The 25,539-nt window shown below is 35.2% G+C and overlaps 3 protein-coding genes across 3 annotated transcripts; 2 read left to right on the forward strand and 1 right to left on the reverse strand.

Moving 5' to 3' along the window:
- Positions 1–295: 295 nt before the first annotated feature.
- Positions 296–2,818, forward strand: LOC119188964 (early boundary activity protein 2-like). The gene is made up of 7 exons (XM_037437292.1): positions 296–487; positions 599–1,212; positions 1,295–1,426; positions 1,510–1,622; positions 1,711–1,854; positions 1,943–2,140; positions 2,240–2,818. The coding sequence occupies exons 1-6, from the start codon at positions 388–390 to the stop codon at positions 2,073–2,075; spliced, it is 1,236 nt and encodes a 411-aa protein (XP_037293189.1). The 5' UTR covers positions 296–387; the 3' UTR covers positions 2,076–2,140; positions 2,240–2,818.
- A 298-nt stretch (positions 2,819–3,116) lies between these two features.
- Positions 3,117–22,894, forward strand: LOC115440209 (probable ribonuclease ZC3H12D). Its single transcript, XM_030164417.2, has 4 exons — positions 3,117–3,463; positions 19,941–20,117; positions 20,263–20,495; positions 20,574–22,894. The coding sequence occupies exons 1-4, from the start codon at positions 3,239–3,241 to the stop codon at positions 21,715–21,717; spliced, it is 1,779 nt and encodes a 592-aa protein (XP_030020277.1). The 5' UTR covers positions 3,117–3,238; the 3' UTR covers positions 21,718–22,894.
- LOC115440211 lies at positions 15,934–25,332 on the reverse strand. Its single transcript, XM_030164419.2, has 4 exons — positions 24,889–25,332; positions 24,592–24,735; positions 23,602–24,338; positions 15,934–16,028 (listed from the first exon to the last, which is right to left on the reverse strand). Exons 1-3 carry the CDS (start codon positions 24,996–24,998, stop codon positions 23,753–23,755), a joined length of 840 nt encoding a protein of 279 aa, XP_030020279.1. The 5' UTR covers positions 24,999–25,332; the 3' UTR covers positions 15,934–16,028; positions 23,602–23,752.
- Positions 25,333–25,539: the final 207 nt, after the last annotated feature.

Here is a 25,539-nt window from a genome sequence, read left to right on the forward strand (position 1 = left end):
AATGGTCAAGGCTTTTCCAAAGAATTTTGTACATAATAGTAAATGCATTCATAAAGCGTCCAAAGGGATTTGGTTTATCTACCTGAAAGTTAAAACAGTACCGTGGTATTTTATTTTATGATTTGTTCAACTGTGAGTGTACTTAAAGAGCGTCAATTGTGAAATTTTGGTCAGTTTGCATTCATCTTAGGTGGTGGACGTTTGTGGTATTTCTCTGGCTATAACTTAAAATAATTAACGTTGGAAATAACTAGTTAATGTTTTTAGTGGTGCGCAATTCTTCACCGACTAAGTATGTAAGTTATAATATTACTATTTGACATAAGTATGTTTATAGAAATTTTTACATACATTATGCTTGTAATATTTGTATTTTTTTAGTATACCATGTCTGCTATCAGTATGAATTCGGGAAACATTGAATATGATGCTGCACAGGCCCTTTTGGATTTACAAAGCAATATAAGAGAATCAAGTACAAGTCAGTGTAAGTAGTATTTTAGTATTAACTTGGAGATTTAAAAATTATACACACCGTCATTATATACCTACTAAAAAATGTTCTGTTTTATAATTAACTTTATTTTTTTTATTACAGCTAGTATAACACCACGATTCCAACCTAAAGAAGACATGGAAAGAGCAGCAAAACTGTTCTTGAGCTGTATTATAGCATCTAACCCACCTACTCCCGCTTCTGTCCCCGAATCACTGTTAGAAAATAATAATAACACAAACAGCGCCGCTACTATCCGCTTTCCCGCCGCATTAAAAAAGGATGCAAGTCATGAACGTAACATTGATACAAGAAGAGCAAAAGAAAAAATTGCAAAATTTTACCATAAAAATCCACAACGAGGTCCAGAGTCGTATAAAAGAAAAGAAACGATCGATACAACGACGCTTAAAATTCAACATTTTGAAACTATACGTCCTAAAACTACAATAGAAAATTCTAACTTACAGCAAAAGATAAAAACTCGTGATATAGCTACTCAAACGGACGATTACTATCAATTACCTCAAATAGAAAATATGGAAGCAACCATCAAAAGTTTAAGTGAAAAAATTAAATCGTTAGAAGCGCAAATTGAAAGGACTAAATCTCAAAAAATAATTCATGGGGATGATAAAACTACCTCGGAAGCTGAGATGGAAATCGATGAGGACGAAATATCTTCATATGAGCAAAGTTCAAACGATTTAGACACGGTATGCATTAGTTATTATTCGAATTCGTCTATCAATTAATTTTACTAAAATTTTCGCTTATATTTCATTGTTTTAATTTTAGACTCTGGACAAAACTTTTACCAAAAATTCTTCATGTCGTGAAAGAAGTAACAGCATCGGAAAAAGATCAAAAGAAGAAACTTCCTGCAAAGTGTTAAAGAATCACAACGTAAATACTAAATCTAACGAAATAGTACGTGTCTTTAATTGTTTTTTATACTTTTATTTTACTTCATATATTATATCATATTATTCTTAACTATATTTGTGGATTAGGTTCCAATTGGCGATGGACATGCATCAGTCCCATCAAGACTGCTCAGGCACATCAATTGGAATTCTTATACGAGTGCTACACGAAAATTATTGACCGCTGTATTCTCTCGCAGGTAATATTACTTTTCCAGTCACATTTTATTTTCTCCGTTCATAAAAATCTATTTACCAGTACGTATTTAATGTTGTACATATTTACAGGATATTAGCCACGCATTCCCTTACTGGAAAACCATCACCTGCGTTTCCAAATAAACCGGCAAAGAAAAAATTAGATCCTGCTTTAGTTAATGACATCGTACAAACCGTTGTAGAAAAATGCTGCGTGCCTGAAAACGTAGTACGGTACGTTTATCATTTCTATCGTGTGAAAACATATGTTTAAGTATATGAAATTATATTCAAATTAATAAAGGAACGTGTGTTTTTGCAGGACTAGCATAACTACTAAGTGTGCCGATGAAAGCAAAATGTACCGCACTCGCCAGAAAAATGTAAAGAAACGCAAACACAAGGTGAACAGAGAGAATATTCCACCCGATACATCAGATTCAGACGAATTTTGATTTTCCAAGAAGATATTTATATGGAATATTCCTAGCTATGTCTGCTAGTTAAAGTGGTTTATAAGGTAAATATTTTTTTTATAATAATATATATAAGCTATAGGCATCAGTATTAAAATATGTATTCATATATATGATATTTAACGCATTTTTCTTAATTGCAGGTAGTTGGTCATTTAGACTTTAATAAATAGCGTGCATGCTTTAGCGCCGTTTAACTCCGCCACTTGGGTGTACTACTCTTTCCCAATGCCAGTCTCAAGCCTGGAAAAGAGGAGGAGAGGGCGGCCGCTCTCCCGTTCACATCAGAATGTGGTTATAATAGTACCGATAACATATCTTGAACTTTTGAGTAGATTCTTATTTATGTTTCATTATTATTACTGTAAATAGGTTTGTTCATTACTCTACTTTTTATATAATAGTATATTTTTTTATTTGTGTAAATCTTAGACTATATAGAAAGGAAGCGCGATGTGTAATAGGCACAATGGTTACAAAAAAATCATTGTAAGTACTATACGCATAAGCAATTCGTTATATTTTTATATGAACACAAATTTTCAATGCTTGTCAGTTTTACGAAAGCTTATATAAGTTTATAAATGTATGAATGATTTAATCTTATATCTTTGGCACATGTAATAACATACAAGCCGTGTCCTTTATATATTGTCTACGGTGTAAATAACCAATTTTAGATACAATGTAAATAACATTATTCTGTAATAAACGGAGCCAAGAACAAGGAAAGTGTTATATTTAAATATATTAATTATTGACAAATTAATTAATAAAATATGACATAACTGAAACAATTGACTTTTTAATAATAAATCAGATCGATAAATTATTATTGGCCCTTGTTGGGAACAACCTCCCTCTAGTATTGAAAATGATTAAATACACAATTAGATAATATTTTTTGTCAGAGTTCATACACTTTTACAGAAAGGTACTATTTATAGTCTATGACAAATTATTCAGTCTGTGATTTAGGCGTAATAATATGTCAAATAAACTGTCACGATGGACTTCCTTATGTAATCTGTGCGCAATAGCAAAAATGTGTTGGAATGGGAGGTTGTCGTAGTTGTTTTGATAGGAATTATGCAATTAAATTACCGTAGTCGTGTGTGATTTATGTTACGAAACATCAGACAATGTCTCACGAGACAGATCTCTTAATATCTGTGCCGCGTTCTTGTATAAATGAGTTTTACAGCAAGTATATAAATTTAGTTGAAACTTTTTACTGTGTCACACTCTCCAAGAATAATTTGTGTTTGCCAAACCAAAAACCTGATTATGTGTACTTCAACGTCACGTTCAACTTGAATCCAACAGACGGAAATTTCAATCCTCGGGAGTTGGTTGGCCGCATTCAGGTAAGAGGTCCTATTGTGACATTCATTTACGAAATGTATTGTATAAGATTTGAAAAGAAACAAAGAGAAATCGACCTTGTGTTTATATTAGTCGTCATCATTTCCTGTCCATTTAATTTGTATCATCTGGACAATCGTGTTCCTACAATAATTGGTTATTGTGAATAGTTGTCATGGCTGCCTTAATGTTATATACTCATAGGTACTAAGTTCATATTTGATGAGCATTAGTGTTAACATACATCGTTGAACTCGTTGTGGTGTTCATGCTGTGTAAATGTTTGAGCATATGTGAATGTTTAGTCCCATCTCTTGTCTATGTCTTGAGCCAAGCGTATTGTGTTCTATATTCAAATAAAATATATTAAGAATTTTAGTGCATATGTACTTAAAAATGTGATGAAATTAAGTATAGGATACAGGAAAAAGCATGCCCAAAGGATACACCTGTCCATTTGTGTATATGGTATCAATCAAGTTTTATATTTTCTCACCCTGAGGATACATTTTACCCTGTGTTTTGGTAGTCTTTTATGATTTCTTATGTTTACGCAAATGTTAGACATTGAAATTAAACTAATTTTCGGATTCTATCGCCCCCCCCGTGACCATGAAGGCTGCAAAGTCTTCGAAACGTCGGGAGAAAATAAAACACTAATACCGCAATAGAATCCGAAAATTAGTTTAATTTCAAGTCTTTTATGATTTATATTTGTCTTTATGGTAGTCTTTTAAAACTAAAGGATTCCAATAAGTATTTATATGACTCTATGAAAATCTTTGGTGGCAGACAATAAAAGAACAAAACCCATTGATGTTCAGTTATCAGAATGAGAGCCTACAAATAGGTAGAAATTGTAAGTCACGTTTAATGCAAATATTATTTAATGTGCAATGAATTGTAAAGCATGTCGGTCTATATGATATTGTAATTGGACCGTCTTCTTTAATGAATGTAAATGTTGATCCTGTTAGCTCATAGGTAGATTACAGTTTCTTGTATTAAATCTAATCACTTAGTGATAATGAACATGACGCTCAATTTGTAAACAGATAACATATCTTATTAGTCATAAGTACAAAGATTTATATCTAAATATTATGTGGTTAGTCATCAAAATAATCATTAAGATGATTATTGAGATAGTCATAAATAGTATACTTTAGGTGTATTTGTTGATAGTTGGATAATACCAATTTTATTACACTAAAGTCAGTAATTACATTAAACACTTCCTTTTCTAAGCCAGATAGGAAAATACAGAATATTTAATATGATCTCTTGAAAGCAGTCTTGATTAGCAATAAAATTCATATTTAATCTTTACGATGCATACTGCAGAAAAATTCAAAGTTTCAACAGATATGTAATTTAAGTAACTAATGTGCATTGGGCTAGGCAAAAAGTAACGGCGTTGTCGTCTATGTAGCATTCGTTCGATAAGGTGTAAGATTGTATAAGAAAAGATCTTACCCCTTATATGATCTTACAAAAGATCTTAGCCAAATGCATCTTGCCTGTTATACAATAATCAGTATCACTTTATAACAAGTCCCAATTTAAAGATACTGACTCCTCTAAGTTAGACTGTACATGAATTTTTTAGATTTGCAGTGTCGAATCATGCAACAGGCCATTTAATATTACATTGAAATCTGTTTTATGATTGAATATATACATGAAAATGTTGGGAAATGAAAATCATGTACTAAACTGACATTTATTTATGCTTAATATTTATACAAATACAAAGTATTAAGATATTTATATGTTTTAGTGTCCAAATCACTGACAAGCAATGCCATTACGTTGACACAGAATTGAACAAAGTCTACAGTTGGTCAATACATTACAAAGTTTCATAAATTATTTTTTTATGCTGGAATAGAAATATAAAATTTGCATATTGATAAAAATTTGAAAATCACTATTACTGGTTCTTTTCTATATATTTTTTGGGATTATAGATTTTTTTTACTGAAATGGATATAGAATCAGGTGTTATATATACAGCAATTTGTTCAAAAGATATAATATGGAACCTTGTAGATGTGAGCCAGCAATATGCAGAATCTTATTAAATGGATTGTCCTGTATAGGGCAACATAATTATTCTCACATTCTCTTAATATTGTGGCACATTTATTAAAAAAATTACAAAATTTACAATAACATAATATTGAAGGCCACATTACTCTTAAAATAAATATGTAGAGATTAGACAATTATCAAGATGACTTATATGGATGGTACTTTAAAGTATATTTCGGTCCTCCAAAAACATAAGATACAAATTATCTTTAGTCAGTTTTATTATCATATTTTATAATAAGCTGTAATTCAATGATGTCATGTAATGCCAGCCGCATTCTATATCATATTATGATGAGAAATAAAATAAGAAGGTTAGCAAAATGGTTTGTATTATATTTTATTTCTTGTATTGTTTACCATTGAAACAATTTTAGTTTTTACATATATCACTGATTTATGCAATGTATTATTTTATACATAATGGAAATTACTATGAAAAATATTTTTTTCTTTCCATATCATTACAATTTGCTAGTGGTAGGATATATTTTATTATCGCTCGGATTGCGACCACCATATACAAGATGTTAAAATTTGCCACACTCGCCTCCCTAAGTTTGTCGTGTTCTGGGATTAGTCTGTGTATATCCAGTTCCAACAGGCCAGCATAATTGTGCCGACAGTCGAGGACTAATCATCTCTCGTCAGTGAACTTCCTACTGGACCCGAGCCACTTACCATCAGGTGCGGTGGGGTCATTTTATCGTGCCTGTAAAAAAAAAATATTTTCGTGATATAATTTTTTGTAATAGCATAAAAACGCGATTGCGCTTTCAGCATCTCGCTATCTCACTTGCATGCACACACCACGCTAGTGGCTGTCATGCCCAGTTGTAACTACTGATAACCCTATCAAAATAAATATTAATTTTTAATGCTCTTCCGAAGCTTTTCTAGTACTTAAGGTAATGTAATTCTAAGGAAAAATAAAATATGCTATCTTCTCAGCAACAAACACCAATGCCCCATTTTCCTTCTAAAACTAGATTTATCCAGAGACTTGTGTGAAAATTATACATACAATATATTATTCCGTCTTGATTGAGTATTAGATAAACAATTAGATAAGAGTTGGGCTCGCAGATTATTTGGTAACATACAGGTGATTCACTGGTGGTGAATATAAATTGGTCTATATTGACGCACAGTAATCTGTAGTTACGTTTACAAGATTGTGTTTACAGTCTCTATGACTGGGTAATAGAGTGCTGAATGTTCTATTGGAGGTTTTCCGAGTGAGAGTTTGTTTTCGAGTGAGCTAATGTCTGAATCCTTTGAATGGAACACGGACGAAGTTGCGTATATATGATGCTTTGTAGTTAAAGCATTGAAAGACCGATAACTTTTATGCTGTATATTACTTTACAAATGTTCATAAGGTGAAATTTATTACGTCAATGCGAACTCGCGATGTTACGATCATGATAGGTGAATGATGATCTGTCCGTAGCCATAACCTGCGCCCTTAAAATCATAATATTTTTATACCTAGAGATACGATTATATGAATTTGCATATTTTGGCCATTTTCACCGGTTTTGCATATAATGCCTAAAATCATGGGACGGTGCATATTTTCGCTATATTAGATGTATTACTTTCATTTGATGTTTTTGTAGCTTACCTGAGGCCATTTTTTTAAATCACCATGACTTTGTTAAACTTAAAAGCATATTACGTGAATTGGTTGCAATCGGGGACCTTTTTTTTGTACCTGTTATTTGTATACTGATTTTAATTAAAAAAAATATAACATATTTTGACGTTTTTCGTGCATTTCTCACCGTATGCTGAAATAACCACCCAGCTGTCATGGTGTGCGTGCGCGTGTGCTAGTTTAACAATTATACTCTTTCTTTTCTTTCATATTTTAAACATTTTTATATATTTCGGGTTTTTCAAGGTGCATACAATCCGTTCTCATTATGACCTTGTACACCTACTAACATTATCTCGTAGTTATCGTAATATGTATCCCTAAACAGGCCCAAATCTAGGAGAGTGGGTAGGGGTTCACGGATATTGCTGGTGTACGTTCAATTAAACGGCATTTTAAGGTTGTACGCAAATTGAAATAAAAGTTGTTTATTTCGTAATTAATACAGAATTTAAAACAAAGTTAATTAAACGTCGGGAGAAAACTAAAATATTAAAATCGCGATTAAACTCGAAAAATAGTTTAATTATAAACTTAATTACCTAAAAATATGACATAAGATTACTAAAATTCTTTTGTAACATTATGTTATATTTTTAGAATAATACCTAGCTGAAAATATTTTGAAATTAGGAATCATTATGATAAGGATCTTACATTCACGCAGAAATTATAATGTGGTGAGCAATTTACACCGATTGTTTTGCGATTTGCATGACTTGCATACCTTGAATGAACGAGTGGTATAGTATGTAGGGACAAAAAAAAATTGCTGTCTATTGCATATGAAAATAAGTATATTATTATATGAATGCACTCTACTGAAGAGAGCTTTTTTAAGAATTATTCAGAATGCCCAAAAATAGCAATATTTTCGCGAGCAGTAAACATATGCCATAAAAACAATATATTTTATTTATAAGCAAAATATTGATAATAAAAATGCCCACGTCAGCGTAATAGCCGCGATTATACGCGAAGGTGGCGCGACTGTTTTCGCTGGATAAGCCCATCTAGCCAAGCCAGTTTCAACAGAAGAATATATTGCAAGGTAAAATAAATTATAAACAAAGAATGCCTTCGTTTCAAATAAATCTTTTGTTCAGATCTACTAATTACAGCGAATACAATAGAGATAATATGAAAAGTGGATCGATATATGTTTATATTTTCTTTTTTCTTCCCTGAATGTAGTATCTAATTTATTACAGATACACCTGTATTGAAATGTGTTATTAAAAACTGTTTTGTCTTCACGACGCCATTATATTAATGTTTGATACAATATACCCTCGTTAATTTATCTCTTTGGGGTTTATTGTAGTTATTTAGTTTTAAATAGAATGAAGTAAAATTTTCCTTATTTGGTTAATTGTTCAAGGCAAAAACATGTTACGTAATTGATTATTTATACTGATTAGTTGCACTGTTATTTCTTGTATAGTATTCAGACAAAGATCGTCCCATTAAGAATTTGTGTAGAAAAACCCACGAAAAGTGCGGTGTTTAATTACATAGTTTAAATTCCAATTTATTGTTATTCTGATCTGGCAAATGACGTCATTAAAACCTGATGGCGTGTACGTAGCCGTTCAAAATTGATGATAATCAACATATAGGTTGAAAATACTATGCCCTAACAAGAAATGATTGTCCATTCAACCGATGACAAAGGGTAATATTGGGATCATTATAATTATAACGATCTACTGGCTTTGTTAATTATTCAAAGACTGCGAAAGTTCGGGCAATTCAACTCTAAAACTAAAGTACTAAAGTAAAGTTATAAGCATGTTCCTAAAGGAAGCAGATAACATCGCGTGTCTTTAATATTGGTTACTACCATTAATTCTTGCGCAAATCCGCGTGAAAATGATTGCTGCTGCGTTAGTCTGAGGCTATGCAACATACGAAATTTTGCGGGTAATCGCGCTTGCTGCCATCAAAATAGTGACCGTGCTCGTGGGCGCACTATTGGGCGTACGGCCTTAATAACGTTTATTTGCTAATCATCCTCCAAGCGTCAATTGCCATCATCCAAATTAAAAGGACTGAATAGGTTAAAGTGATAGTTTAAAATCAGTGTTTATTTTTCTTGTTAAAATCGAAAATTTGGGACGTCTGTCCATTTGCTACCATTTGTTGAAAGTTAAAACATTCTCTCATTTATCTATTTAATGTTTTTTACTTGAATGGTTGACATTTTTATAAATCATCGAATTTTATTCAAATTATGCCCTCTTCTAGACTCTTGCGCATCTTTAACTTGCTCATCATCATCATTATCATCAAACATCTCGCAATCAGTTTATTCTACCTTCCTACTACTATAGAGGGGGTCGGCATTTATCACGAGGCCTAATGCGAGATTTTTTTACGAAGTTTTCCTTCACGGTAATAATGTTAATGTTAAGATATTCTACCGCCAATTTACTTTTAACATACCAATAAAAAATGAAATTAAAAATAATGACTTTATTTAATTTTAATTCGCTGTTTCGTAAATGCCCATGAGATAATCAGTATTGATTCCATTATTTCACATTGTTTATGGAATACATTATGCATCTTTATTAAATATAATAGTCGTAGGAAGTTGAGGTGTGTCGATCTGACTGAATTCATTTATGTTGGACAATACATAAGAAAATGTGGTTGCAAGTTGTCACGTGTATGCGCATTGATTAATTAACGATCTATATCGAGATTCGCTTCTGTTCATATTTCATAGTTGATATCATTACTTAGGCTGACACAGAGTCGAATTTAGATAAGTATTTTAGGGTCGTAATATTAAAGTGACAGTTAATTCAATACATCTGTATGGAAGGTGAATAGTTTTGACTACAGAAGGTCTTATCGAGATCCAGCGTTACCTTCCTCGCTTATTATAAACGTATCAAATTTAGTTGTCAACTGCCAAGAAATGTGTAACAGTCACGTGCTTTCTTTCTTTATTTACAAATCATCTTCGCGTAGATTTTCTTGAAAGGGATATGTGATCGTCATGCACAATAAACATATTGTTGTGATTTGTTTTGGTCCCACACGTGACAGACAGCCGATCCACCGTCGTCTCGGATACAAATCACACACGTATTCGAAACTACATTCCTACGCTGCGTGCAGTGGTTTCATTAGTTGCTTCTCTCTACGGCTGTCGCCCTATGCATAACTCTCAGATTAGATATTATCTTGAAACGTTTCGATGTCCTTAAAAAAACTTAATCCTACTTCAAAACAGATTTGAGAGACAAAAAAAGCCAATTAATATTATGTTAATGTATGTTTTTATCTAACCAGTGACATTGAATTGTAGTTATCAATGCTATTTTGCGTCAATGGAGTAAAAAAATATTAAAATTAGAAATAAAAAAAGTAGTATCGATGGAACAGATATCCAGATTCTGTAAACGATTAAAAGAAGATGGTGTAGATGCGACATGTCTGAAACAATATTGGCCGGTGTATCAGAGGTCAACGGTGCGCGGTGTTTGGGGGCCGCCCGTCGGGTGCAGTGGGCGCACAACCCGGATCTCGCGGTGCCCCGCTTCCCCTTCACTCAGCGGGCCCGTGCGTGGAGGTGTGCATGCGCGGTCCGCTCGGCGCCGCCGCGGTAGTCTCGCCGCGAATCACGCCGCGCGAGCACATGCGCGCGAGGCCATGCGACGCTCGTACGCACGCGCACTCTTACACTATTATGTACGCGACTGATAATTCCCAGGTGAGCGCGATACCCATACCCCCGTTAGGGCACCTGCCCACCAAACCGCTCGCGTCCGACTTGCCCTCGCGTCACGGATGTTGTCGGCTCGCGAGTTTCACAGTGAGTCGCGTTTTTGCGTACATCGCATTGTAATGATGTTCATTCACGATCAGCCGATATAATGATCCCGGAAGTAAGGCGCGTTTATTAACGTCATATAGGTATGCTAATTTTTGTACACAACGCCTTGAGTATGGTGTAGGAAATGTGCGAGGCTTGGTCGTGATGTCAAATGGGCGAGGAGATATTGTGTGTATTGATCATCGTTAGGACTCTGCTGATGGTTTATTTAACTGATTAGAAGAAAATTTAAGACTAACTGATTGTTACCTGTATAGAAAGAAATGTGCACTGTGTGGTGGAATCGGTGGTCGATGTCGCTTGTTGGCTTGTTGTCATGTGTTCGATGTTGACAGTGCAGTCAGTGTGGTCACGTAACATTGTTTTGTTCCATTTTGTGAAAGCCGAGTGGAGATTTAATTGAGGTGCCCGTCTTCATCGGTGATGTGTTGGAAGTGTCGCAGGTCCGGCATCGGTTGGATATCATGGCTGACTTTCACTTCGACCGCGAGAGATCTAGTAATTTATATTCATGCGTTATCTGCATCTGATCACGGATTTGAATTTAATAAAGGTGTGCACTCGAATGTTTATGTTTCTGCGAATCTTCAATGTACTTTGTGAACTTGTGAGCTAATTCTCTGATACTTGTTTAACAATAATCCGCCTCTAGGACGTCATCTAATTGGTTTTAATCGTTATGGATGATAAAACTATATATTGAACTGTGGATCTTTTGCTTAAAATACAATACAATGGGCCTGGTTTATCATATCTTAACACTTACGATGTAGGTTAACTTTTCCCTCTTCGATGACTATCTTTAAGTTACATGTGTAATTTTAAACGAGCCTTGAATCTTAAACATACGGATGTTTCGCAACAAGACACACGATCAGACAAGCCTTTGGTTTTAACGAAACATTTAAACGACACATTTTGCCTTTCCAAGCATAAGCAGAAATGTAACTAAATGCGAGTCATTTCGCAAGCCACCTTAGAGTCTATGCAATAGAGGAAAACTGAAGAGTAACATTGTTATCAATAACTAGCGCACGGGAAATCCCTTTAATTGTACCACCGTTTCTCTCACCATTAACTATAGATCATGATGACATGATCAGCATAAATATCAATAAATTATAGTTTCTAAGTTTAGACTCGCAAATTCTCGTAACAATATATTTGGTAATCGCCTTTAAGCTGGCAGCAATGTTTCAATAATTGGATACACATGGTACCCGCAATAAGTCTTGCAAGCTACAAAATTTCAAGAAGTCAGGCTACCGTGACTTCCACGGAAAAAACTCTCGCTTACGGAAAATAACTTTTGCAAGTTTTCTTGTTAATCTAAGCCCGGCTTTAGGATACAAGGTAAATTTTCAAAGTATTTTGCTGTTTGCAGATGCGTTATTATTAATGTGGCCTAGTTCGTGACTGATGGGATTTTCTATTCCACTATTATGGAGATGAAAATATTGAAAAATATTTTTCCTGTATCCTGTATTCCACCAGTTGCGTTGCCAGTCAGTAAAAACGTTTTTGAGCATTTCTATTTTCTTACATACAAAGTCCTCAATCAAGCATTGTGAAAAGGCACCCTTCCCTGAGTTGTCAGCCTAGGTACTCTTATGTTTGTGTTAAATTGTTAGAATTTCCTACAAGAAATTACCGATTGACTCCAACCAAATAAATATGGGGGATTTGCCCCTGAACCCCCTGGGTCCAAAACCTGAGTACATCCTTGCTCCTCTCTCTAATCTGTATCTCCTTTCCCTCCAGTTGGTGCCCTTAATAAACGCCGCGCTAACTGTATTTTTAGAAGCCATCTCTATTGGAAATGCATGATACATATAGGAACGATTCAGCACCAAATACGTTTATTACTCAATCCTGTAGTTGTAAACCGTTCGAAACGTTTGATGCCTTAAACCTATTCTGGGTATGCCTAGATCCTAGACCATTGAATCGTTTAATGTTTTTTTTTTTCATTTATTATATTTCTTCCAAACATTGGACATAGAGAGTATAAGAAGCATTATGAAAAACGATTATTGTCTCATTGCCATAATGAGAAACAAAACTCCAAGATTATCAAAAAAAAATCGATCATAGAATTCATAAAAAATATAAAAGTAGGTAGCGACTACATATTATAATATGATAAATTAACAACTCCAAATTTCAAAGGGCTATGTCCAACATTAAATAGTTGTTATCAAGCGGATCTTGTTATAAAATTTGCTAATTCATTTTCCGTGTTACATTATCATATCTATGAACAGGAGGTTATTAGAGTTAATCAGCCTTATTATTTGAACCATTATCTTATTTTTTATATTGTGCATTAATTAAGAAATAAGCCCTTTTCACTTAAATAAATCGGTGGTTTATAATTTAACTTCGAAAGTAAAACAAGTTATTATGTACCTTCTCTTATATATTAGAGAGATGTTAAACGTGATATTAATTATGTGACCCTCAACTGGGACCAATAGGGATGAAGAGTGTCAATAAGGATAAAAAATATTAAAATTACTTCAAAGAAAAACTAACTTTACTCTGATCAAATATATCTATACTTCTATCTATGCTATCATATAAAGCTGAATAGTTTGTTCGTTGACCCTGGGAAGGATATAGGCCACTTTCTGGCCCGAGAAAATATATAGCTGGACTTTAATCCCAGAAAACTCTTCCGGGCCTGCAAACTGACAAATAAAATTCCATAAAATGACAAAAATTAAGCTTTAAATAATACTTCAGTCTATTTCTCCTTATAATACAATACCCGTTTCATCCCTATTTATCCCGTTCCACTTAAATAAACAAGGACTCAAAATTTTCATCAATTTTAAATGTCAATATTATATTAAGATTCAACTAATATAAAAAAATATTGCAGTGTATGCAAAAACGAACTATATGGTTTTGATAAAAGACTTAAAAGTTGTTTGGCAACCTTCTAACGTTTCTTGAAACGTATCCGCGCTGTATCCGGTATAATTATGTTCTGATGTAATGTCAATAGTCAGCCTCGGTGAAACGATAGGGGCCCATTTGTGGTCAGCGATTAATAAAGATGTTATAATACATACAGTTTTTATGACTGATGTCCTCGGATGATGCTAATTTTTGATCGGTTATGTAATCTCCACTGTGTTAAGGATAACAACTTTGCGTGCATATATCGCGGTTCTGTAAATGTTGATTTCGGACTATTCTAAGAATTGATTAGACTCTAAAACAAAATATTGATTTTATTCTCTCTTTGTACCCAGGTCTCGATTTTAATGGTGTTAAGTTACAAGTAAAAACAGTTGAGATAATGCAACATTATTAAAAATATCTATTATCCTTTTTATAGTTCCTTACCTCAGAGCGAGAACCCTTATAAGGTCATTTCATTGTTAGTCCGTAATTCGTATGTCAAGGACCTTTTTATCAGGAATGACTTGAGTTCTGCTGTAAAAGTTTATAGATTAGCCGTGTAGCGTATTATAGATACCCATCTAAAGATTCTATTATTAATCTTCGTATCGCTTTTATTTTCTTAGGCTCTGAAATTGGTAATATTGGTATTGGTAATGGATTTTAGTCCATCCCGAGATTGACGCAACGCGTGCATTTTGGTATTTAAACATAAAAAAGATACTTTCAAAGATTATGTTTGGTTACTATAAAGCAAGTCCACTTTTGCTCGTTTTTGAAAATGACATGCAGATTACTATTCTGCGTTAAATTCACGAAGTTAGAGCAACACGGCGGTGTTATGAGTTTACATTTGCTAGTTACAAATTTGCTTGCAAGATGGTCTTTCACTACATATAACAAAGAAATTAAAAGATGCGAGTCTCATTTGCCCAACGTACTAAACCTAAGTAATTATTTGTTTTTGATCTTTTGATTTATAAGATCCAAATACCTGAAATGTAAGTCGATAAAATTGCCGCGTGTAAGCTAAAGAAAACGATTGTTGAAGATTAAAAATCAATCAAAGTTTAACATAGATTTATTAGTAAAGATTACATTTCAGTATTCCGAATTAATTACTTTGCAAAATATATTATTTGAATAAAAAATATTATTATGAATATTTAAAACATACATATTTTACATATTTTTGTATGTTTAAAATATTAATGAATGCGTAAAGGATTTAAAAAATACAAATTTGCTTTAATCAAATTGGGTTTCCCGGTGTTAATTAATTGTGTTAAGGCCCTGCTCCGAGCAAATGGCCTTGAGCATTAGTTACATACATTTATGGAGCACGAGTTACGGTTGGGAATGCAAAGTTTAGAAACTTCTTTAAAAAAATCAATTATGTCTTTTGTAAACTTTAAACTACCAAACTGTAGCTTATAATTTTTATTTAGCGCCTTAAATTAACTTTTCTTTACTACTTTTTAATTCAATTTACAACGATCTCTTAAATTCCTCATGCGATCTGCAACTGTTACTTTACATATACTCACTAGTACTCTACGTAAGAAACTCATTTCCACCGAATTTATTTGACGATTATGCTTCTTCTGTCGATCCCGGCATTTATTTCCACACATGAGCTTCGGTACTAGGATACCATTCTGAATAGCCTTTTCAGACACAGCCTGGCTACTTACTATTACACTCATGATGCTATACACTCCTAATCCAACCTAATTTATTTCGTTTGGCTGTAGCCATACACTTTGCTACTCACTGTGTCGATCTTTCAATATCCATGTCGCGCTTTACCTCAATCTTACGTAGTCATACAACAAAGGCTCACACACTTATTCATGTGTTCCACTTGCTTACCGTCTATACTAACGCTATATTCAGCAGTATCTTCCTGTAATTTTATCCATCACTTTTATCTTTCTCACCTTCAATTTGGTTCGTTTTTCTTTAAATACTCCATTCAAATATCTTGTTATCACGCTTAAAGCCGTATATAAACTGAGCAAGAATATCGCCCAGCACGTACTCTTCTTGAAAAGACCTAAAATTAGTAATTTTGGCGACGTAAACAGGTTATTTTTCTAAGCTTTATGAGGTATTAAAAGTGAGTAAAAATCTGATTAGCTCAATGGTACATTACAAAATTATACTTCAGACTGTTTTCGAATTAACGTTTTTCTATCAAGTAGGTATAATTAAAATTTATTAGTTGTTATGTTTGAAAATCGTAATCAAAGTATCCAGGACACATAAACTTATGTTGTACTTAATCAAGACGTTAATGTGATTCCACTGCCTAACCTTTTATTTACGTCTATTCAATATTGTCGTCCGATAAACACTCTATTAGCGTCATCGTTCGTTTTCTAACGACCTACGTACGAGATACGTACGTCAGAAAATTAATTAGAAATGCAACTCGGATATAAATATGAATTTTATTATTGCATTCTTCCTGTAAGTATGGCATTGTGGTTTGTCGACATTATCCGAATGACACTGGTATGAAATATTTAATATTATAAATCAACTGTATACGCGTTCAGTTCATACGCGCTATCAAAATATATTTGTTATGGTAACTATAGTGTTTGTGTGCACTTCGTGTGCGTACTAGGTAGATATGCACGCTTGTGTGTTGTATGTATATGTGTAAAGTGTGTCGCGTGCCCGCATCCTGTTCGCGCGTGACGTCACATCGCACGAGGTGGCGCGCGCCGACGTCGCCCAAGTTCTCCCACCCTATTGGCTGGTGTTTTATCTTTTCAACGAACCAGCGATAGAATTTCTCCTCAACAAACGGAACTAATTGTACTCATTCACCCGCAGACATTATTATTGATGTATCGATATCGCCCGGCTCGCAACCGCTGAGAATAAATGCATATCTTTGTCGTGTTTCGGACTTAACAGCGGGAGTACCTATATCTTTTGCGGATACTCTATTTCATTTTATGTGACGTTTTAGTGACCGATTAAGCTATAAATGTACGATACGTAATGTATTTCGAAATTTAAATTGTATCTTTCCCTTTTGTAATTCACTCAAGGTTCCCTTACAGGTACAGTATCCACTTAATTTTAATCAATTTTCTCACAACATTGCACCAACGGTTTCCTCAATCTTGCTGGATGTTGTCATATGTCAAAGATATATTTAGTAAGGTAACTTTATAGATGATTTATCACCTGAAATCAAACCCATATTAGGCTTAATGATGCAGTGACGGATACAAAAACTAAACTGATCAATAAATATCTTAAAAGAGCATTTCACTGCTTTAATTTTTTAAATACGTATCATATTATTTTTATAACGGAAAATAAACATTAGCGGAAAAATATCTGTATCAGGGACTTGCCCCATTTGACCTTTATTTAGCTTAGAAAAAGATCTAGAGATATCAATTAAGTCTTGGTATTGGATCACGCCCTGTTTTTCTTGGTATCTGCTGTACCGAGAACGCTCGTGGAATTGGCACATTACGTGCAGTTTGCTGTAGACTGTACACTCATTGTCTCTGGAGTTAGCAACACTGTTAGTCAGAATTCGATGACTACCCCTTTGGTAGCAATGTGTCCATAGATAATGATAACCTTTGCTAATTTACGATGTAAATATACAAATGCGTATTTGATTTAATTACAGTCGCCCTTTGTGTTTGATCTACAGTTAAGTGTATATTGACGTCATTATTATCGCAAACTACAATGTAATAATAGAAAACACGAGCTGAGTGATGTCAAAGCAAATGTTTTGTTCCGATGGTTACATGTTTTGGGGTTACTCGGTCACGGAACATATGGATTGATTAAGTGGATTTTAATAATATCATTATGCAAAATTTTGATATCATATCCCTAAATAGAGATAAAAATAGATATTAATAAGCCTATACTTAAACGTTTGTAGTTTCGAAATCGTAGTGTAAAATTCAATTACCTTTGAAATATAAAGCAAGTGCGAAAAAGGTACAACGAAATTTAGTATCTTCTACAAATAAAGAAATTAGAATTTCAAATAGTACGCATGCAAAGTAGTTAAAAACCACAATCTTAAATTAGACGAACGAGATTACAAGCACTTAGCACATTCCGTCACGTGCTCAGTGGAATACTTCTATAATAACTTTACATTTAACGTCGTCTCACCCAGATACAGCTAATCATTTAAATAAATTTAACAGAAAGCGGAACTTTGCTACCAACGTCCTACGTTCTCTAACTAATGATGCAATAAGACCTTCTAATACACTCTTAATACTTAATAGTTATTTGAGATAAGAATCGCATTGCTGTGTAATTAAATAAGCGAATTGATTTGGGCGCAAATTGTACGCGCCATTCGACATTATATAGGTTGTGAAGAATTAAAAAAATTAGTCAATAAAAAAATGATGACGTGATATTCCAACACGTTTGTAATAATCACTATAAAGTATCTGGCAAATTGTTTGTTCCCGTTTTCGTTGGAAGAATAGGCAATCCGGAAAAAAACGTAAACATACGTTCAGCCAACGTAAACAAGCGTGGCTAATAGAGCGGGATAATCCAATGGGTTTTTTATTTTGTCTAAAGTTGTTGCTACTCGTCATGGGGAAGTTGTCTGGTATATAATCAACTCTATTGTTTCCTGAAGACCGCTTGAATGCTTTGTGCAATTCTCAAATAATATCCAGTGTTAAGTCACAAGCAAACTGAATCGATAAGATACAAATATTTTTATACCAGTTCTCAATAACGACGTATGCAATCATCATTAATAGCAGTTAGCCTCATACGTATAAATCAAATAATTTCGACGATTGACGTAGCTACCAGTGAAGCCAGTTCAAAAAATTTCTTTTAACTTTGAATTACAAATTAAATTCTTGTTCTTAATGTCATAATTATCTGTATTGTTCTGGAGAACCAGTCCGTTTAAAATGTTAATTATTTTGAATTGGACATTTTGACATAACTATATAATAATATGTAGTTTATTTTCTACGACTATGAGCGTTTCTCTAACAGACACACTGCTGGTTCCGTACGCTATATTTTTTTAGAAAGTCGCATCCGGCTACGCGCAGAGGCGGGGCGCTTCCGAGCGGCTCATACCGGACGTAGGCTTCCAATAGAGGCCTACTAAACTTTATCGGGTCAACACTTTAAAATCTAACTTTCAGTTGACGATAAAGAATAAAAGAACGTAAGCCGATCTAAGGTCCGTAGACGCCTAGTCCCTGTACGCGCATTACGTAACCGCTTTAGCGACCAAGTTTGCCAATGAAATGATGTAAGCGTTCAACTGAATTTCTTTTATTTCATAATTGGGCATTCTATCTGATCTACATTGTGAGTATTTTGGCAGCGTTGGTAATTTATGAAAAAGTCTGCCCAGTCGCGCATTGTAAGTGGCTTGAAACAAAATTGAATTTAGATTATCAGCCAACTAGGTCTGAATGCGGATCTCGTCTGAATATGACTAACTCGTATTTTGTAGATATTATTCAAGTGAATTGTTTGAACGCACGTAAGGTAAACGCTCTTCGCGCTCGTAGTTTAGGTACGTAAAAATTTTTAAGAAATATTTTTGTGAATGTAAAATAATGAATTACAACCGGTACGCTCGACAGTTGCGCACACGATAAAGGTCAATGATCATCTGTAGATCCGCTTCGGCGCCCTCATGACCCTGCCCTGAGCCAGCTTCGGCTGTAGTGAATAAAATTTGCTTATTGATCAATATAATCATCGTTTCTCAGCCGATTTAATCGTTTATTTATAAACCGAGAATAGAATTGAAATATCTTCGCGCTTGTACGTCATCGTGTTGTATCTAATTATGACAAAACGTTATTTTGAAATGTTAATAAACGTTATCTTGTTTTATATCGAAAACATAAAGTTGACAATGGTAGCCTGCTTATTTTCTTGTCATAATAATGACTTTATTTGTTTTTTGTTTTAGAAATATGTGGAGTCATCGTTGGGATGGGCGGGCGAGCGAGGCGAGGACTCTAGCTATGATTCCGAGTGCGAGGACGAGAGCGCGCACCGCGCCGCCTCTCGGACGCCCTCTGATACCCTCGCCGCGGAGTTCGCAGAGTATGTCACCCTCACGCCCTCGACACCGCATCCTACCCAAGTGAGTGAAATTATCCAAATAAATGTATAATAATTATTTTTATGCAATTGAGAATCTTTACAAAATATCGAAAAAATGTCTCCAATTATTTATTTGATTTGATATTAAATATGGGTAAATTTTAAAAGCATCGTTTTGACAACAGGTTAAAATCGAGTTCGCCGTGAAATTGGGGTATTCTGAGCGATTAGCGCGAACAGCACTCCAGCGGCTCGGGCCTGACCCGCCGCGCAATGAGTTACTAGCGGAGTTGATCCGGCTCGCGGCGCAACAGCCACCGCGGCCGCTCTCTCCGCTGCTGCAGCCCGAGCCTGACGTTCCCGCGGACAGTACCTCGCTGCGACCCATCGTCATTGACGGCAGCAACGTGGCCATGAGGTAACTTGCATTTTTGTTGGTACGTTTGTTGAATTTTAATTTGCTCTCGAATACACAACGTCACATTTTCATTTCCAGTCACGGCAACAAAGAAGTTTTTTCGTGTCGCGGTATCGAAATATGCGTGGATTGGTTTCGCGCTCGCGGTCACAGGGAAATCACCGTGTTCGTTCCAAAGTGGCGGAAAGAAGCGACAAGACCCGACAACCCCGTAGCCGACCGAGACGTACTAGAGCGACTCGAACGAGACAGAGTGTTAGTTTACACACCCAGCCGACTGCTTGGCGGGAAGCGGCTCATCTGCTACGACGATCGATACGTGCTGCGCCTCGCCGCCGAGACCAACGGCATTGTCGTCTCCAATGACAACTACCGCGACCTTGCCGCTGAGAATCCAGAGTTTCGACGCGTCGTCGAAGAGCGATTGTTGATGTATTCGTTCGTGAATGACCGATTTATGCCTCCCGATGACCCACTCGGGCGCACTGGACCCACACTCGAAGTATTCCTACGTGTGCCGAAGTCCAGGGTCGAGCCTCCTCCGGCGTGTCCCTACGGTCGCAAGTGCACTTACGGCAACAAGTGCAAGTTTCACCATCCCGAGCGCGCGGGTCGACCACACAAGTCCGTTGCGGAGAAGCTAACAGAGCGGGCGGCGCGGGCACTGCGAGCGCGGGACCTGCACACGGTGAGCTTGCCGCCGGGCGGCCGCCCCGCCGAAGTCAAGCGGCCGCTCGCGCGCGCGCACTCCGCCACGCCGCGGCTCGCCGACGTCGCGCTCGCCACGCACTTCGACCGCGCTCAGCTGCAGCCGCCGGGCCCGTCGCAGCAGCTGCCGTGCTCGCCACCCGGACCCCCCGGCCCGCCCGGCCCGCCGCTCAACGTCAACACTCATCGGAAGTTGGCGCGGCAACTGACACTAAACCCAGCGTGCGATCCACGCCTGCATTCGGCGGCGACACGCGTGGCCAGTGCGCCGGCGCCGGCGGGAATGGCTGGCGGCGCGGCGGCGGCGCTTGGGCCGGGCATGTCGGACGGTGCGCTGCAACACTGGGACGCACGGCAGCGCATGCGCTTCCACCTGGCGGGCATCTTCCCCGAGGCGCAGGTGGTGGAGGCGATGGCGGCACACCCGGAGGAGACGGACGCGCAGCAGATGTGCGCGATCATCCTGGCGCGGTACCGGCCGAGCGAGGCGCCGCCGCCGGGAGCGCCGCACTGACCGCTCCGCGGCGAGTCTCGACCCTCGAATTGCCCCCGGTTTTGTTGAAAATCGGGTCGTACGTTCGAGCTCACGCCCTGGTCGGGGCGTATGACTGGATCTTGGAAAATTCGGGAGCGGCGATGCGGGAGTCCACTGTTGAGTCGGCGTGATTTAACGATGGATCAAATGATTTACTATCTTTTCAATGTCTCGTTAGCCTTGTAATAAGTGTTTGATACAACACGATTGAAAATCCCGTGGATAGCGATCGTGGTGCGTGTGACACCTTACCACTTTGTGTAATGTTACGCTGTCGGCTGTACGCTTCTGAGAAGTGCACGCCATTATAATTAAGCGTAGATGTACAAAATCTTTTTCCATTAGAGGATATTATCTAGCCGATTTTCTCTTTTCATATTGTACTAACCCCGCTGAAAAAAAAAACATTAACGACGTTCGCTTAAAGTTCCAGTAAATCATTTTGTAATACACGCGATATAAAAATATTGTAAGAGTAGTAAATTTTTTGGAATTACTCATTAACACTGTTATATCCCTTTCCACTATAAAATGTAGATTAAAAATCAATTTAAGGTCTATGATGGTATAAATCATTATTGGTACTATGTATCAACTAAGTTAATTTAGTTGTAAAAACTAATAATATAAATTTATGACACACTTCAATATTATCAGTTTTATAAATGCAATGTAAACAAAATTATTTTGTTGAAATATTCTGGTAATTAGGGCACTAATGTGAAATGTTTCCAGCATGTGAGTGTTTGTAAACGTTAGCTCAGCACACGAGGCGGCGTTTTATTTTTAAAACACCGCCTTGGTCTTCTCAAGTATTTGTCCACGTTTGCGGTGGATTTTCTAATAAACTAAAATCAATACTTGCGATTGTATATAACATACACGAATTACAACTCTGATCCCATATAAATAAGCTATATGGTTTGTAATCACGTATTCGTTAAAGTGCCGAGTGATATTAGTCCAGTAATTTTAACAATTTTGGATGTTTTCACAATAAAGACTTGTTTCGCTATGTAGTATATTTTAGATATAAACAATGGCCAGCTATCATTACGGACTATAAGTCATAGGTGTAACTATGAAAACAATCTGTTGTTTGATTTTTATTAAATTGAACTGTTTGAAAACTTAAATGCAATGCATCGAATGAAAATGTAAGATAAATATATCTGCTCTTATGCTATACTTCATAGAATGATTGTTGTTATGTTTGTATAGATTCATTTTTATGGAGTATTGCATGTTAATATATTTTAGTATAGTTATGCATTATGATGATCGATTTTACCAGAATAGACTAACAAATTTGCATTATATCATGAATGTCAGTGGTTTTACCAATTATTATATTGTTTCTCACAAGCTTTCATGTAATGTAGAATGTGATGAGAGTAATAAATTTAAGGCGATACCTCAAGGTCCATTTTCATACATTTTGTTTCGGCTTTAATCTGGGTAACTAAACAAGTATTGGCAAGTAAAGAATTTAAATTCACGTCTAGTTAGTGATTAGTTCTCGCAGTTGAAAGAAAAACGTAAAAATAATTAATAATCATGGATATTTCGGCCTTTAAAATTTAATATGACGAAATTTTAAAGGCGGAAATATCCATGATTATTAATTATTTTTACGTTTTTCTTTCAACTGCGAGAACTAATCACTAACTAGACGTGAATTTAAATTCTTTACTTGCCAATACTTGTTTAGTTACCCAGATTAAAGCCGAAACAAAATGTATGAAAATGGACCTTGAGGTATCGCCTTAAAGTCTAATAATGTTTATAAGATTAAAATTTGAATTTTGTATTGTTCTGGTAAAATGTGATTACAGTAGTCAGAAATGTGAAGGCATAGCTTACCTTTTCAATTAGCAAAGGCATAAAGCCCAATCAAATCTGATTACTGATTTGCAATTTCACATTCCTTCAGGAATGTATAAAAATAATCCATGTCTTTTTTGACATTATAGTTTATTGATATTTTATAAATAAAGATTTTCAAAAGATATTTCTAGTTTTTCTTTCTCTTCACCCTGTTTGCATTGCCTAATATTTTTTTTACTGTCATTTTCATAAACTCTTTACTATTAGACTCTGATTCTTGATTGTTTGAGAAACTAATGAAGTTTTGCCCAGAGAAATCATTCTTTGCCACTTCTTTTGCATCAGATGGTATAAATACTCGAGTTCTCTTATCTGATCTGTGTAAATAGGAAAACTCATTTTTGGAAATATTTGTATCATTTTGATTTTCTATAGCAGTATCCACTTCCATAGGTTCCACTATTTTCTTATTCTGTTCCAATTTTATGGGTTTATTAAACTTATTTGAAATTGCTAGTATTTGATTTTTGAGGTCAGGTAGTTGTTCATTTTTTATACAAAGGCAACTTGTAGGTATACCGAAATGATTTAAGCTAATTTTCCGTAACCCAGCAAGGCACACAACTGGAATATTATCTTGAACACAAGCTTCAATTACAGGTTGTACAATAGTCCGTGGTACCACTGACGCTTCAATAATTACTGCCCAGCACTGTCTATTTTCTAGTGCAGTCAAACCTTCTGATATACCAAAAATTAAACCTTCAACTTTCCTAAAAAATAAAATTTATTACTTTGTATCGAAACTTAATTTTGTTAAGCAATGAGATTAAAAAAATATTTCACATTACATAATGAACGAACTTTATGACGGAGCTAGTAATTATTGCAATTAGTATTATTCAAATATTATTGTTAGTATAGTCATTATTTAAATGCTAAAATACAAAACTATATTTTACTTTAATTTTTCTATTATGAAAAAAAAGAGTTACAAATACAAACAATAAAATAAGTAAACATTACGGTATTGGTGGTGCCTTGGGTCTCTTTTCTTTTTCTATATGTTTTAGTTCATTCCAATGAGGTTTCTTAAATACAGGTATGTCAACTCTGTAAGTACTCAATGCTGTTTCCAGTTCTAGTGAATCATTTTCTGAAGTTTGGGGCCTGAAATAATTACAGTATATATGCTGTATTAATAGGTATTAAAATGAAATGGTGTAAAAATACTAAGGATTGGTTTTAAATAAAAAATATAGTAATTTATTTTTCTTTAATACTAAAAAAATAACAGGTAGATCATAATAAAATTATACTGACCACCGTACAGCGTCAGGGCGGTACAGCACATTTTTTATGCTTTTTTTCATCTTGCCTTTGCTAATTGTTTTTTTCTTAGGTAATGTTTGAACGTCCATCTTCTTCAACATGTTACACGCACAGGATTTAGGATCTTTGTAGTGATTTAATTAATCTGTTTATATCTATGTGTCTTGTAGAGACTGAGAAAAAGTAGCTGCACAGGTTGAAAACTTAAACTTAGGTATGCTAGAAATTTTTGATAATCGTTTAAGAAATTAAACAGTCAACGTCGTTTAATTCAGTAACAGTATGATTACCGCAATATTTACTTCTTTTATCACTAGAAAAAACAAAACATTTTGTTTGTTTCTATTCTTAACCTAAAAACGACACAACTTGGTAAACTTGAGTAAATCATAGAGTAAGTAATATACTACGTAAGATGAGTAAATCAAAGACAAGAGAATACGAATTGCAAATACTACTATACTTACTACAATATATTCAAACCTCAAACAAACTTGCCAGTTTCCAATAGTAAAATATGGCGAAAAATCATAATATTAATTATAATTTTTATCTTATAGCTAGCCTAAATATGAACACCATTTTATACAAGTAACTTTTGTAAAAAAGAATGATCTGATTCCCCAAAGATAGACTTTTTTG

The sequence above is a fragment of the Manduca sexta genome, chromosome 10 (assembly GCF_014839805.1).
Source record: "Manduca sexta isolate Smith_Timp_Sample1 chromosome 10, JHU_Msex_v1.0, whole genome shotgun sequence".
Taxonomy (NCBI): Eukaryota; Metazoa; Arthropoda; class Insecta; order Lepidoptera; family Sphingidae; genus Manduca; species Manduca sexta.